Raw genomic sequence first — 15,755 nt, forward strand, 5'->3', positions numbered from 1 at the left:
CTAAAAGAAGTGATTTATTGGAAGGCACAACATGAATGTTCCCATGTTCATGTCACAGGAGAAATTAACTGGTTCTTCAGCAAGTTAACACAGCCTGGGTTTTGGGGTTTTTTTTGTTTTGTTTTTTTTTGTTGTTGTTGTTGTTGTTGTTGTTGTTTTTTTGTATGCTTTATTTTGTTTTTTGAGAAATAGTTGGATAGATGCCATAACACAGGATGGTAGGGTTTTTTTTTTAATCAGTTTTCATTTGTGTAAAAACAATCCAGTGAGTGAAGTATTTGGAGTGTTTAGTAGGTCTTGGTGAAGGACTCATAAAGAGAGGTGAGCTGTTCCTTCAGGTTTTGGGCATAGGGGTCCAGTTTCTTTCTCAGGTCCTCAGCATAGGGAGAGAGACTCTGCTGAACCAAAGCAGCTCTATCAGCAAGCTTGGCCTGAAGATCCTCAGTCAGAGGGGCCACGGTCTTCTGGAATTCCTGCAGGTGATGATCTACTTTCTGTCTGAGTTCCTCAGTATAGGGCTCCAGCTGGGACTGCAGCTCCTTCACTTTCTCCTCCAGACTTCCCCTGAGCTCCTCAGTCTTCTGCAGTACGGTAGTTTTCAGAGCTTCAGAGTCAAAGGACTCAGCGTAGGGAGCCACAGCTACTCTCAGCTCCTCCACTCTTTGCTGAATTTGGGTCTTCAGATCCTCAGCATAGGGATCCAGTTTGTCTCTCACAGTGGTCAGATCCTGCTCAAGACGCTCTTTCAGAACTTCAGCCTCCTTGGTGATTTTGTTCAAGATGTCCTGGGCCACAGGGCTAACTTGTTTCTGGACACTAACAGCATACTGACTGGCCACATTAGTACCTTCTGTAATTCTAGCACTATGGAGTAAAATAAGGAGAAATGTACATCAATAAGAAAAGAGGATCAATCAAGGCAGTAAACACAGCTCTGTTAACTTACTTGACTCAGCTCAGGACACAATCAAGGCAGTAAACACAGCTCTGTTAACTTACTTGACGTCCTGCCCCAGTTGAGACTCTCTAATGGTTTTCAGTGTGTCCTCAGCAGTGTGTGTTGCCTTGGCAACATAGTCCCAGAAAGCATCAGTTAGTTGCTCCAGCTGTGTTTTGGGCTCATCAGCATAGAACAAGTTGGCTTGGCAACCTGGTCAAAGACCCAAACAACTTCAGTTGGTTTAAAGATCATTGTATATTCTTGTATGTGCAGGGTTATGTATTACCAATGTGGACATAAATATTTTTCAGATTTATGATGATACCTGTGAACACAGCCAGAACCAGTACCACAAACACCTTCATGATTCTTGGTTTGAGTCTGTAAAAAAAAAAAAAATAATTATGATATGTATTTATTTATAATGTGATAAATTGCATAAATATGCAGACACCAACAATGCAAGCTTTTTCTTACCTTTGTCTCTGTGTTCTTTCAGATATCAGCTGTGCGTGTGTCTGCACAGCTCTGACTTAGTAGTCAGTATATATATTGTAGTGAGGTATGAGTTGTATTAAAAACCCAAAGTCCAGGAGGTATTGCATTGCTGTCAACACTACTCCACATCATAACCTCCTAAATGGACCATCAGCCTGAGGTTCAGGTGAGGCTCCAATAAAGCATTGGTGTAATAAAAGCATAGATAAGATGTAGACATGGGGAGGAGTTTGATCATTAAGCTTCAACTTCCTTGAATTTACTGTAACAAAACAAATTAATTATTTTAAATAAGCTGATTACCTTTAGTAATTACCTTTAGCAACCACATTGAACTTTATTTTATTTTAAGCAACTTAAGACTAGTCACAATGACACTTCTTCAAGCTCATGGTAACATTGATTATTCTGTTAAACTATTTCTGCAAAGGAGGCTTGAACTTAGTTGTACTAGACATTGATTAGTGTCCTAAATGTTCAAAATTTTATATATATATATATATATATATATATATATATATATATATATATATATATATATATATATACACCAGTCAAAAGTTTGTACACTCCTATTCATAGGTTTTTCTGTATTTTGATGATTTTCTACATTGTAGAACAATATTGAAGACATCAAAACTATGAAATAACATATGGAACATATATGGAATTAAGTTATAAACAATGAAGGTGTTAAAAAAACAAAATGTTTCATATTGTAGCTTACACACACACAAAATTGAATAGAATACTCTTTCTAACATCAAATTGTATGCTTTATGTTAGTTCTCTTTCAGGGAAAGTTATGTAGGTTATTCACCAATGATCCATATAATTAAAAAGACTGACAGGTAAACTGAATTACATTGATTATATTGTTACAATAGCACCTGTCAAGGGGTGAGATACATTAGTCAATGAGAGAACAGTCAGTTCTCAAAGCCAATGTGTTGGAAGCAGGAAAAATGGGCAAGTGGAAGACAACAGGGTCATGGGCACAAACTTTCACTATAGCACAAACTGCTGAAAAAGTTAATGCTAACACCTTTCTGTTTTAGCCAGCAATAATTTTTTTCAACAGTTTGTGCTACACTAGCTCTTTTGTGGGATTGGACCATATGGGCTAGCCTGCATGCCCCACGCGAATCAGTGAGCCTGTGACACCCATGACCCTGTCACCAGTTCACCGGTACTAACTATTGCATACCAGGAACACCCCACAAGATGTGTCATTTTGGAGATGTTCAGACCCAGTCATCTAGCCATCACAATGTGGCCCTTGTCAAAGTCACTCTGATCTTTAGGCTTGCCCATTTTTCCTGCTTCCAACACATCAATTTTGAGAACTGACTGTTCTTTTGCTGCCTAATATATCCTACCCCTTGGCAGGTGTCACTGTAACAGCATAATCAATGTAATTCACTTCACCTATCAGTGTTTTTAATTTTATGGCTGATTGGTGTATACTGTGTGAATAAAAATTGAATGTTTTTTCCAATTTTCCACATTTTTCCAATCTTCAGGTTTCAGTTTCAGTGAGCCTATGCCCACTGCAGCCTCAAGTTCCTGTTCTTGGCTGACAATTTCAGTGTGCTGTGAATTCTGAGATGCTTTTCTGCTCCCCAGTATGGTTGTAGTTATTTGAATGTGTGTCGACTTCCTGTCAGCTTGAACCAGTCTGACAGTTCTCTTCTAACTCCTTCTTCTTATTAACAAGGCCTTTCCACCCTTAGGACTGCTGCAGGATGTTTTGGACTATTGTGCATGGAAATCCCAGGAGATCATAAAACCTCTGAAAGTTATCTTGAGTCAATGAGAGATATTTTTTTGTCATTCTGATGTTTGATGTGAACATTAACTAAGTTCTTAACCTGTATCTGAATGATTTTATACATTGTGCTGCTGCTACATGTTTTATATGAGCAGAGGGATTGGTGTTCCTATTAAAGTGGCCAGTGAATGAGTATGTGTATATCTCAGTTAGACCTTATCAACTCTTTGTATCAGAACATATACAGTCTATATACATACACAATATGCTGGAATGGCTCAACTTACACATCAGCAAATCCATGCCTGCAGTTTGCAGCTTCCTAATCATGAAATCAGCTGATTCATGTCTGTTGGCAACTCATAAATTCACCTAGGAAGTGACTTGGATTAGTTAATTAGTGACTCAAGGGATGTGGCATAGAGGGAGTACCTGACCTGGCAGTAATAATGGGTGCATAACACCAGTATTTATTACCTCCACCAATTGTGTTGGAAAAGGTTATACTAGTGCATCTCAAACAATTAGATGAAAGACTTCATCATGAAAGACTTCAATATTTTTGATTATTTATTTAAGAAAGTGAAAATGTAATATATTATAGATTAATTACACAAACTAAAATGTTTCAAGCATTTTTCAATATTAATTTTGATAATTATGTCCTACAGGAGTGGAAACCATGGCCTAATGGTTAGAGTAGCAGCTTTGGGACCAATAAGGTCACTGGTTTGATTCCCTGGACCAACAGGAATGGCTGAAGTGCCCTTGAGAAAGGCATCTAACCCTGGGCTGCTCTGGGTATGTTGCACGTTGCTCTGGATAAGACTGTCCACTAAATGTAATTAATGTACAGCAAAAAAAGTAAAAGACATATCTCAAAATATCAGAGTATTTCATTTCAAGTTTGAATAAAATGGTATAAATATGGTGTATCTCTCAGTCTAGTTCAGTACATGCAACCACAATCTTGGGGAAGACTGCTGACTTGACAGTTGTCCAGAAGACGATCATCGACACCCTCCACAAGGAGAGAAAGCCACAGAAGGTCATTGCTGAAAAGGCTGGCTGGAAAAGGTGCATAAACAACAGGGATGACCACAGCCTTGAGAGGATTGTCAAGAAAAGTTGATTCAAGAACTTGGGAGAGCTTCACAAGGAGTAGCCTGAGGCTGGTATCCGTGCATCAAGAGCCACCATGCACAGACATTTACAGGAAAGGGGCAACAACTGTTGTAGTCCTAATATCAAGCCACTCCTGAACCAGAGACAACATCAAATGTGTCTTACCTGGGCTAAAAGAGAAAGAACTGGACTGTTGCTTAGTGTTCCAAAGTCCTCTTTTCAGATGAAAGTAAAATTTGCATTTCATTTAGAAATCCAGGTCCTAGAGTCTGGAGGAAGAGTGGAGAGGCACAGAATCCAAGGTGTTTGAAGTCCAGTATGAAGTTTCTACAGTCTGTGATGATTGGGGTGCCATATCATCTGCTGGTGTTGGTCCACTGTGTTTGATCAAGTCCAAAGTCAACACAGGCATCTACCAGGAGATTTTAGAGCACTTCATGCTTCCATCTGCTGACAAGCTTTATGGAGATGCCAGTTTCCTTTTTCCAGCAGAACTTAGCACCTGCCCACAGTGCCAAAACTACTACCAAATGGTTTACTGACCATTATTAATGTGCTTGATTGTCCAGCCAACTTGCCTGACCCGAATCCCGTAGAGAATCTATGGAATATTGTCAAGAGGAAGATGAGAAACAGACGAGCTGAAGGTCGCTACCAAAGCAACCTGGGCTTCAATAACACCTCAGCAGTGCCACAGGCTGATCGCCTCCATGCCACGCCGCACTGATGCAGTAATTCATGGTAAAGGAGCCTCAACCAAGTATTGAGTGTATAAATGAACATACTTTTCAGAAGTTGGACATTTCTGTATTGTAAATCTTTTTTTATTAATCTTAGGAAATATTCTAATAATTTGAGATACTGGATTTCTGATTTCCATGAGCTATAAGCCATAATAATCAAAATTAAAACAAAAAAAGGCTTGAAATATTTCACCTTACATGTAATGAATATAGAATATATGAAAGTTTACCTTTTTGAATTAAATTCTGGAATAAAATCTTTTTCACGATTCTAACTGCTTGAGATGCACTAGTATTTTCGCTTCCATTTGTCTGTTCTCAAAAAATAGTGAATGGATGTGGATGAAAATTGGAGGAAAGGTGGGCCATGGGCCAAGTAATGATTGATTAGGTTTTGATACAAATCAGGATGTAAGTGTATCCAGGATTTTTTTGTCTCTTCCCAACATAACTCAAAAAGTAGGGAATGGATTTTGATGAAATTTGGTATACAGCTTTAGGATTATCCTCGGTTCAAGTGATTTGATTTTGATGCTCACAATAGGTGGCTTGGTGGAAGTATGCACTCTACCGAGCACCCTTCTAGTTAAATATGCTTTAATAAAACTTTAGAAATGTACGCTTCAGTGAATGTATTTCTTCACTCATTGACACACTTCAATGAAAGCATATTCAACTGTCACGTGAGCTTAATTTATTAATGTAGCAGTTAATTTATTATATATATTTCAGCAATAAAGTAGTTTCTTGTCTATAGTGTATTAAGAATTATTTAAATACATCAAAGTATGGGCGGCACGGTGGTGTAGTGGTTAGCGCTGTCGCCTCAGAACAAGAAGGTCCTGGGTTCGAGCCCCGGGGCCGGCGAGGGCCTTTCTGTGTGGAGTTTGCATGTTCTCCCCGTGTCCGCGTGGGTTTCCTCCAGGTGCTCCGGTTTCCCCCACAGTCCAAAGACATGCAGGTTAGGTTAACTGGTGACTCTAAATTGACCGTAGGTGTGAATGTGAGTGTGAATGGTTGTCTGTGTCTATGTGTCAGCCCTGTGATGACCTGGCGACTTGTCCAGGGTGTACCCCGCCTTTCGCCCATAGTCAGCTGGGATAGGCTCCAGCTTGCCTGCGACCCTGTAGAAGGATAAAGCGGCTAGAGATAATGAGATGAGATGAGAGACATCAAAGTATGCATGTGTGGCAGTGGGGGTGTGGCCAAGCATCGGTTTGTGAATGGAGGGCGGGGTCAGGGAAGGTGAGTGGCAAAGTCAGTACACCTGTAGTCAATTAACATTGTGTTTGTGTGTTTTGCAGTGAGGATGGAAGGTAGAAAAGGAGGGAGAGAGCGAAGAGAGAGGATCTCTCCCAACCAGCACACAGCTCCAGGATGCCTGCCGGCAGTGGCTGAGGACGGACAACAATGTTGCCCAGGGGATCATCAACCTGGTGACACTGGAGCAGTTCGTTGTGTGACTTCCAGAAGGAACGGCGGAGTGGGTCCAGTGTCTCTGCCCGGCGTTGCTGGATCAAGCCACCATTTGGCAGCAGTTTTTGTGGCAGGCAGACATGCCGCCTCTTCTCTCTATCTGTCTCTCCTTCTCCTTCCCCCCCTTCCCGTCCCCACCCCGTTCCCCCACTGCGGATGTAGGGGCCAGCTCCCCCCCAGCCGGACCATCGCACCTGTGGTGTCCTCCCATCTTTCCCGTCTGTGTCTTCTCCCCCCCAGGTGAGTGACGCCATTACACCAGTGCAGATGTGAAGCCTGAGCTGGTATGCTGGCACTGCAGGGATCCTGGGCATCTCTAGGGTCAGTGTTCTGTGATGGAGGTGGGAGCTGTGGTTTGGATCGCCAATGCACCAGAGACCGCCCTCAATTAGGCTGGAGTGTACTGTATACTGGTGAGTGTTCAAGGGGATATGTATCATGCATTAGTGGATTCTGGCTGTAATCAGACCTCAATCCACCAAAGCCTGGTGCGAGGTGAGGCATTGGGGAGAGCACAAGTGGTGAAGGTTCTGTTGTGCACGGGGATGTTCACAATTATCCATGAGTGTCCATCCACATTCTATTCCTGGGAGAAAAGCATAGCGTAAAGGCGGCGGTTAACCTGCGTCTCACCCACCTGCTGATTCTGGAGACTGATTGGCCAAGGTTTAGAGGCTTAATGGAGCAGATAATAGGGGTGGGTCCTGCGATAATACATCACAGTGGGATCCCAGTGTGGCACTGACTGGGGAAGCTGTCACAGAGCCACCTACATCAGCACCACAACAGGGCAATATGAGGAGTGAGGAGCAGCTCGCCTCTCCTCCCCCTCTCGGGGATCCCCTCAAGGATTTCCTGTTAAAGCAGTCATGAGACAAGACTCTGCATCATGTGTTTGACTAAGTGAGAGTAATTGATGGTCAATCTCTCCAGCCAAATGTGGCACCCTCCTTCCCATACTTCGCTATTCTTAAGGATAGGCTGTATTGAGTGATGCAGGACACTCAAACTGGCAAACAGTTAACCCAATTGTTAATCCAAAAGAGTCGTAGGGAACTCATATTCCACGCGGCTCACTTTAATCCAATGGCTGGACATTTAGGACAAGATAAAACACTTGCCTGAATAATGGCCCAGTTCTATTGGCCAGGGATTCGTGGGGATGTCCATCAGTGGTGTGTGCAGCATGCCGCGAATGCCAACTAGTAAATCCCGTGGCCACCTCAAAAGCGCCTTTGCGCCCTCTCCATCTAATCATGACCTCTTTCGAAAGAATTGGCATGGATCTCGTCCGGCCATTATATTGGTCAGCCTGGGGATATTGCTTTATTTTATTTCTGGTGGTCTATGCAACGCGATATCCGGAAGCAGTGCCTCTATGCAATATTTCAGCATGCAGTATTGCGGAGGCACTCTTCCATGTTATCTTCTGAGTCAAGATGCCCAAAGAAATCCTGACTGACCAAGGCACTACGTTCATGTCATGCACACTGAGCGAACTGTATGGGTTATTAGGAATGAAATCCATCTGCACTAGCATTTACCACTCACAAACAGATGGCTTAGTGGAACAATTCAGTCAAACACTTAAAAATTTAATTCACAAGTTTATAAGTGAGGATGCATGTAATTGGGATAAATGGCTTGGGCCCCTGTTATTTGCAGTACAAGAGGTCCCGCAAGCCTCCATGGGATTTTCACCATTTAAATTATTATATGGGGATAAGCCTTGTGGCAGTTTGAACATGCTGCAGGAAAATTGGGAGGAGGGACCTTCAACGAGTAAAAACACAATTCAGTATGTTCTCAACCTGCATGCAAAGCTCCACACCCTCACACACTTAACCCAGGAGGCAGGCACAAGAACGTCAAGCCCAGCTGTACAACAGGGACATGTGCCTTAGAGAGTTCACTCCGGGAGATAAAGTGCTCATATTATTGCCCACTTTGAGCTCCAAATTAGTTGCTAAGTGGCAAGGGATCTTTGAGGTCACATAGCAAATCGAGGACATCAGCTATGAGGTGAGGTGAATGGATGGGGGAGAGGCACTACAAATATACCACCTTAACCTGCTAAAACATTGGAACGAGGGGGTCCCTGCAGCATTGGTGTCAGTAGTTCCAAAGAAGCCAGAGCTGGGGCTGGAGGTAAAAAAAAACATAACTACTCAAACCGCTTTGGTCCCTAGTGGAGACCACCTCTTGCCGGCCCAACCTACAGACATTGCCAGGTTGCAAAAGGAATTTTACGACGTGTTCTCGCCCCTTCCTGGCAGCACCCACCTCATAGAACACCACATTGAAACACCCCAGGGGTCGTGGTGCATAGCCACCCCTACCGCTTACCCAAACACAAAAAAAAAATGGTTCCGGACAAACTCAAGGCCACGCTCGAAATGGGCATAATCGAGGAGTCCCACAGTGACTGGAGCAGCCCAGTGGTCCTGGTTCACAAGAGTGATGGGTCGGTTTGGTTCTGTGTGGATGACAGAAGAGTCATTGCAGTGTCTAAATTTGATGCATACCCAGTGCCTCACATTGATGAGTTGCTCGATCAATTAGGCACTGCTCGCTTTTAATCGACACTGGACTTGATAAAGGGATATTGGCAGACCCCCTTGACTCTTCTATCCCAAGAGAAAATGGCTTTTTCCACACTGTTTGGATTACACCAATTTGTCATGCTTCCTTTTGGGTTATTTGGGGCTCCCGCCACCTTCCAGCGGCTCATGGACAAGATCCTCCACCCCCACGCTACCTATGCGGCAGCCTACCTTGATGACATCATATATAGCAATGATTGGTCGTGGCACCTAGAACACCTTAGGGCCATCCTAGAGTCGCGGAGGTGTGTGGGTCTCATAGCTAACCCGAAGAAGTGTGCAATTGGGCAGGTGGAAGTATGATATCTAGGTTTCCACTTGGGTCACAGGCAGGTGCGTCTCCAAATTGACAAGACAGCAGTGATTGCGGCCTGCACAATGCCCAGGACCAAAAAGTGGGTGAGACAGTTCCTGGGGTTGGCTGGCTACTATCACAGGTTCATACCTAATTATTTGGACATCAACAGCCCACTGACTGATCTCACTAAAATGGGAGCATCAGATCCAGTCCAGTGGACGGAGCAGTGCCAACAGGCCTTCACCAAGGCACAGTGGCACTTGAAATTTTGTGAACCCTTTAGAGTCATCTATATTTCTGCATAAATATAACCTAAAACAACATCAGATTTTCACACAAGTCCTAAAAGTAGATAGGACTTGTTAAACAAATGGACTCAGTTAAACAAAAAGTAGATAGGACTCAGTTAAACAAATGAGACAAAAATATTATACTTAGTCATTTATTTATTGAGGAAAATGATCCAGTATTACATATCTGTGAGTGGCAAAAGTATGTGAACCTTTGCTTTTAGTATCGGGTGTGACCCCCTTGTGCAGCAATAACTGCAGCTAAACATTTCCGGTAATTGTTGATCAGTCCTGCACACTGGCTTGGAGGAATTTTATCCCATTCCTCCATACAGAACAGCTTCAACTCTGGGATGTTGATGGGTTTCCTCACATGAACTGCTCACTTCAGGTCCTTCCACAATATTTCGATTGGATTAAGGTCAGGATTTTGACTTGGCCATTCCAAAACATTAACTTTATTCTTCTTTAACAATTCTTTGGTAGGACGATTTGTGTGCTCTGCCTACTCAAGCGAGTAGGATGCTTCTTTGCTTTGCTCCTGCTTTGCTACTGCTTGATCTTTATTTTATTTTACTTTCTCATTTAATTTCCACTATTTTTTCATTTTATTTTCATCTTTATAAGTTAGCTTTTAAAACAAAATGCCAGGGGGCAAAAAATCCAGGAGATCTTGCAGAAAATGCACAGAACTAGAACAGAGGATTTCTATCCTGGAATCAAAGATTGATGCCCTGCCAAAGACGGATGAATTAAGAGTGATATCTCAGGAAAGGAGTACAGAAACAGTGGCTGAGAATGCAGAGATTGCACCCCAACAGGCCGATGGCATTGCAGATCGAGTGGATGAATTCATCGATCTAACAGGGCAAAATGTGAGTACAGAAAGCTGGCACATGATGGGTGGCAGGCCCAAAAATAAAAACAGAAGAGTAATTACCTCAACACCAGTTCGTTCTGATACTATGCAACCCATGCTCCACAGCCATCCTATTAGAAATAGAGCCAGGTCTACAAACTACAATAGGATTTACAATCCTATGGAAAATCCACAGCCCATAAGGCTTCAGAACAAATTTGAATGCCTCAGGGATGTGGAAGCGGAATTTTCAGGCGGACAAACACATCACAGAAAAAGATCGCACCACAACCGAAGAGCTGTGGGAAGAGGCAAAAAGCAGCTCGTAACACCACCTGATCCCACAACCCTTGTTCTTGGTGATTCCACTGTAAGACATTTAAAAGGACATGGGATGATTATTTGCTGCCTTCCAAATGCATCCATCTCTGACACCAAAGACAGCATTTGAAACTCATGTCCGAGCATAAAACTATCAAACGTATTGTTGTGCATGTGGGAGCAAATGATGTTTTCAGAGAACAGCTGGTTGTCCAAGATGATTTCAGAAAACTTTTTTCTGATCTCTATAAGACTGGAATACAATCTTTTATCAGTGGCCCACTCCCTGCAAGGGGAAGCTTTGCATTTACTCGACTCTTTAGTCATAACACCTGGCTTGGAAAAACTTGTTTTTTATTTGGTATGAACTTCATAGACAATTTTAACCTTTTCTGGAATCGCAGAGAATTCTTCAAGCCAAATAGCACTGAACTCAGCCGGATTGGGACCAAAGTTTTAGCGGATCACTATAGCCTCACTCTACAACATGCAATTTTCTCTCAGCCAACATTGAGGAAAACAGTTGATAAGATATCACAGACTGACCCAGTTACAAATATCAACAATACCTCTGCAAAGCCAAAACAATCATCCATGCAAGTCTTCACCAAGGACACACAGCCATCTGGGGCAGACTGCCAATAACCATCTGGGGCAGACTGCCAAGGACATCAACAATCACATGAAGAATGTGAGCATGGAATCGCAATTCCATCATGCGATTCCATCCAGATTGAGGACCTGACCAAAGACAATCAAGCCAAGGCTGCATCATCCACATCTCGACCCCATGCAAGTATCACAGAGACTGTCAGGGAGACAGTCACCACAGAGACAGTCATGAAGACACTCACAAAGACCTCACCAAAGTCCCAATCTCAGTCTTGCTCTTCTGACTTTATTGTACCCTCTCCGTCTCCCCCCTGCATGGATTTCCCTAAAAGTATGCAGAGACTGCTGCCAATGGCTGCACTCTCTTTTTCCAGCCCAAATCATTCTCGACAAGCAGTGTACCCAGTTTATCAAAAATCAACCAACAGACTGAATTGTGTTCGCCCAGGACTTTCAGCTGGCTACCAATCTTTTTCACCATCTAAAAAATACATGACATCTCCAATCCTTCCCCCCTCCCAACATCATGGAACATACAGAGAGTCTTGTATGATGTGCTGTGGGTCCCTGCATTGGGTGTAGTTTTGAAAACAAGCTGGGACCCAGTATGCCTATGCCATTCTCTATTCCTGTGTTGATAAGAAATAGAAAACATAGAGCATATTTAACCCAGGGGGTAAACCAGTCTAGTCTCCTTCCTGTTTCAAAACAACATCAGAGTGCCCAAGCGGATATTACTTCTAGACTTTCTGTAAAGCTAGCTCTTCTGCACTTTAGATCACTTTCAAACAAGTCATTTTTAATTAATGATCTTATCTGCAAACACAATCTTGATTTTTTGCTTTTAACTGAAACTTGGCTGGATCAAGCAAATAGTGCTACCACCCTTATTGAAGCAGCTCCCCCAAATTTTAATTTTATGAATGCTACCCAACAGGGGAAAGGTGGAGGGATCGCAAATATATTCAAAGCCTCTTTTCAATGTAAACAATCCTCACTTGGTGATTTTACATCCTTTGAACACTTATGTGCACTTGTTACATGCTCTCCTAACATATTATTTTTAACTATTTACAGGCCTCTGAGACATTCAGCCAAAGTTTTTTTAGAAGAATTTGGTGAACTGTTGTCAGTCATTTGCTTAGAGTTTGACTGTCTTATTATATCTGGGGATTTTAACTTGCATGTAGATAATCCTGAAAACACTTCTGCCAGAGAACTACTTGCACTTATTGACAACTTCAACCTAGTACAACATGTACAGGGGCCGACCCACTCTCGTGGTCATACCCTTGACCTCGTCATCACAAAGGGTCTTACTGTTTCTACTACTGTTGTTGACCTGGCCTTATCTGATCATTTCTGTGTTTTCTCTGATGTTTCTGTCTCCTCACATTCAGAACAGCTCAACAACTATGGGTAGGAGAGTCATAAACGACAACACATGTGTTCTCTTTGAGCAAGCTCTCTCTCAGATCTCAACCAAGATGTCAGACTCTGTAGATGATTTACTGGAAATTTTTTATTTAAATATGACCCAACTTATGGGCGGCACGGTGGTGTAGTGGTTAGCGCTGTCGCCTCACAGCAAGAAGGTCCTGGGTTTGAGCCCCGGGGCCGGCGGGGGCCTTTCTGTGTGGAGTTTGCATGTTCTCCCCGTGTCCGCGTGGGTTTCCTCCGGGTGCTCCGGTTTCCCCCACAGTCCAAAGACATGCAGGTTAGGTTAACTGGTGACTCTAAATTGACCGTAGGTGTGAATGTGAGTGTGAATGGTTGTCTGTGTCTATGTGTCAGCCCTGTGATGACCTGGCGACTTGTCCAGGGTGTACCCCGCCTTTCGCCCGTAGTCAGCTGGGATAGGCTCCAGCTTGCCTGCGACCCTGTAGAAGGATAAAGCGGCTAGAGATAATGAGATGAGATGAGATGAGATGAGATGAGATGAGACCCAACTTATGGATGACATTGCTCCATTCAAAATCAAAAGAGTCAATGACAAGCAGAAAGCACCATGGAAGTAATACCCAGCTGGTAAATTGCTAAAGAGAGAATGTAGAAAGACTGAAAGAAAATGCCATAAATCTAAACTTCACATCCATTATCAAATTCATAAAGAGATGCTTTGTAAATATAATTATGAAATTCGTAAAGCAAGACAATCTTTCTTCTCCAACATCATCAACAGGAATATGAACAATGCCGTGTGCTATTTTCAACAGTAGAGAAGCTAACTAATCCCCCACCATAATTAGTACCTGAACTTCTCTCAGTTAATAAATGCAATGAGTTTGCATCCTTCTTCAAAGGTAAAATTGATAAAATATGGCAGAATATTGCTCATAATATATCTCAGTTGCAAATAATTGAAAAGCTGCAATCACCAGTGACACAGACAGACAACTTCAAAACAATGTCAGAATTTTGTTTAATTGATTGAGACTCTTGAAAAAACTGTACAAAATCTCAGTTCCTCAACATCTGAATTGGACATTCTGCCCACCAACTTTTTTAAGTCTGTTCTTCACCTTATAATTACAGATGTGCTTCAGATCAGAAATACATCCCTAGAGACTGGCATTGTTCCTGTGTCCCTGAAAAAAAAGCCGTTGTAAAGCCCCTACTTAAAAAGAATAATCTGGATGCTTCAGTATTAAACAACTACAGGCCAATATCAAATCTACCATTCATCGGGAAAATCCTTGAAAAAATTGTCTTCAATCAATTAACTGCCTTCTAGATATCAAACAGCTGTTTTGATAACTTTCAGTCAGGATTTCGTGCCAATCATAGCACTGAAACAGCGCTGATTAAAGTTATAAATGATATACGTCTTAATACTGATGCAGGCAAAACATCGGTCCTGGTGTTACTGGACCTCAGTGCAGCTTTTGATACTGTTGATCACAACATACTGCTATATCGACTTGAACACTGGGTTGAGTTGACTGGTAAAGTTATTGATTGGTTAAAATCATACTTAAAAGATAGAAGCTTCTTTGTTAGCATGGGAAATTGTACCTCAACATTAATGTCCTTGACCTGTGGTGTTCCCCAGGGGTCGATTCTTGGACCATTACTATTCAACCTTTATATGCTCCCACTTGGACAAATTATCAAGAACAACTCAATTTTGTATAACTGCTATGCAGATGACACCCAAATTTATTTTGCTCTATCACCTAATGATTATGCCCCCCTTGAATGTCTCTACCAGTGTATCGACCAAATCAACAACTGGATGTCACAAAATTTTCTTCAGCTGAACACAGATAAAACAGAAGTAATTCTATTTGGGGAAAAAAGATGAAAGACTCAGGATTACCACTATTCTTGACACAAAGAGGATTAAAACAAAAGATATGGTTAAAAATCTTGGTGTTTTCATTGACAGCGAGCTAAATTTTGACAGTCACATGAAAGCAATCACTAAAACGGCATTTTATCACCTAAAAAACATTTCCAAACTAAGAGGACTTATGTCAAAAAATGATCTGGAAAAACTTATACATGCCTTCATCTCTAGTAGGGTTGATTACTGCAATGGCCTCTTCACAGGCCTCCCAAAAAAGACCATCAAACGACTTCAGGTGATTCAAAATGCAGCGGCTAGGGTTCTCATGCGAACAAAAAGAACAGAGCACATTACTCCAATTGTAAGGTCCCTTCACTGGCTTCCAGTAAGCTATAGAATTGACTTTAAAGTATTGCTGCTGGTGTACAAATCTCTAAATGGTACAGGGCCCAATTACCTCTCTGATATGTTGCAGTGGCCTAACCCAATCAGATCTACCAGATTGCAGCAGCAAAATTTACTGGTAAAACCTGTTGTTAAAACAAAGTGTGGTGAGGCAGCTTTTAGCTACTATGCAGTACAGCTATGGAACCAACTCCCAGAGGACATCAAAAATGCTCCTGCTGTTGGCAGCTTCAAATCTAGGCTACGTTTACATTAGACCGTATCAGTCTCGTTTTCTTCGCGGATGCACTGTCCGTTTACATTAAACCGCCTGGAAACGCCGGGAAACGGGAATCCGCCAGCATCCACGTATTCAATCCAGATCGTGTCTGATCCGGTGCTGTGTAAACATTCAGAATACGTGCATACGCTGTGCTGAGCTCTATCTGGCGTCTCATTGGACAACGTCACTGTGACATCCACCTTCCTGATTCACTGGCGTTGGTCATGTGACGCGACTGCTGAAAAACGGCGCGGACTTCTGCC

At 42.4% G+C, this 15,755-nt stretch overlaps 1 protein-coding gene across 1 annotated transcript; it reads right to left on the reverse strand.

The window, feature by feature from the left end:
- Nucleotides 1-287: 287 nt before the first annotated feature.
- LOC132885926 (apolipoprotein A-I-like) lies at nt 288-1,305 on the reverse strand. The gene is made up of 3 exons (XM_060920458.1): nt 1,266-1,305; nt 1,000-1,150; nt 288-864 (listed from the first exon to the last, which is right to left on the reverse strand). The coding sequence occupies exons 1-3, from the start codon at nt 1,303-1,305 to the stop codon at nt 288-290; spliced, it is 768 nt and encodes a 255-aa protein (XP_060776441.1).
- Between the last annotated feature and the right edge of the window lie 14,450 nt (nt 1,306-15,755).

The sequence above is a fragment of the Neoarius graeffei genome, chromosome 5 (genome assembly GCF_027579695.1).
Source record: "Neoarius graeffei isolate fNeoGra1 chromosome 5, fNeoGra1.pri, whole genome shotgun sequence".
NCBI classification, from domain to species: Eukaryota; Metazoa; Chordata; class Actinopteri; order Siluriformes; family Ariidae; genus Neoarius; species Neoarius graeffei.

Coding starts and splice junctions, on each gene's coding strand:
- LOC132885926 (XM_060920458.1), bottom strand. CDS start 1,305: ATGAAGGTGTTTGTGGTACTGGTTCTGGCTGTGTTCACAG. Junction 1,151..1,265: donor GGTTCTGGCTGTGTTCACAG/GTATCATCATAA, acceptor GTCTTTGACCAG/GTTGCCAAGCCAACTTGTTC. Junction 865..999: donor CAACTGGGGCAGGACGTCAA/GTAAGTTAACAG, acceptor TTTACTCCATAG/TGCTAGAATTACAGAAGGTA.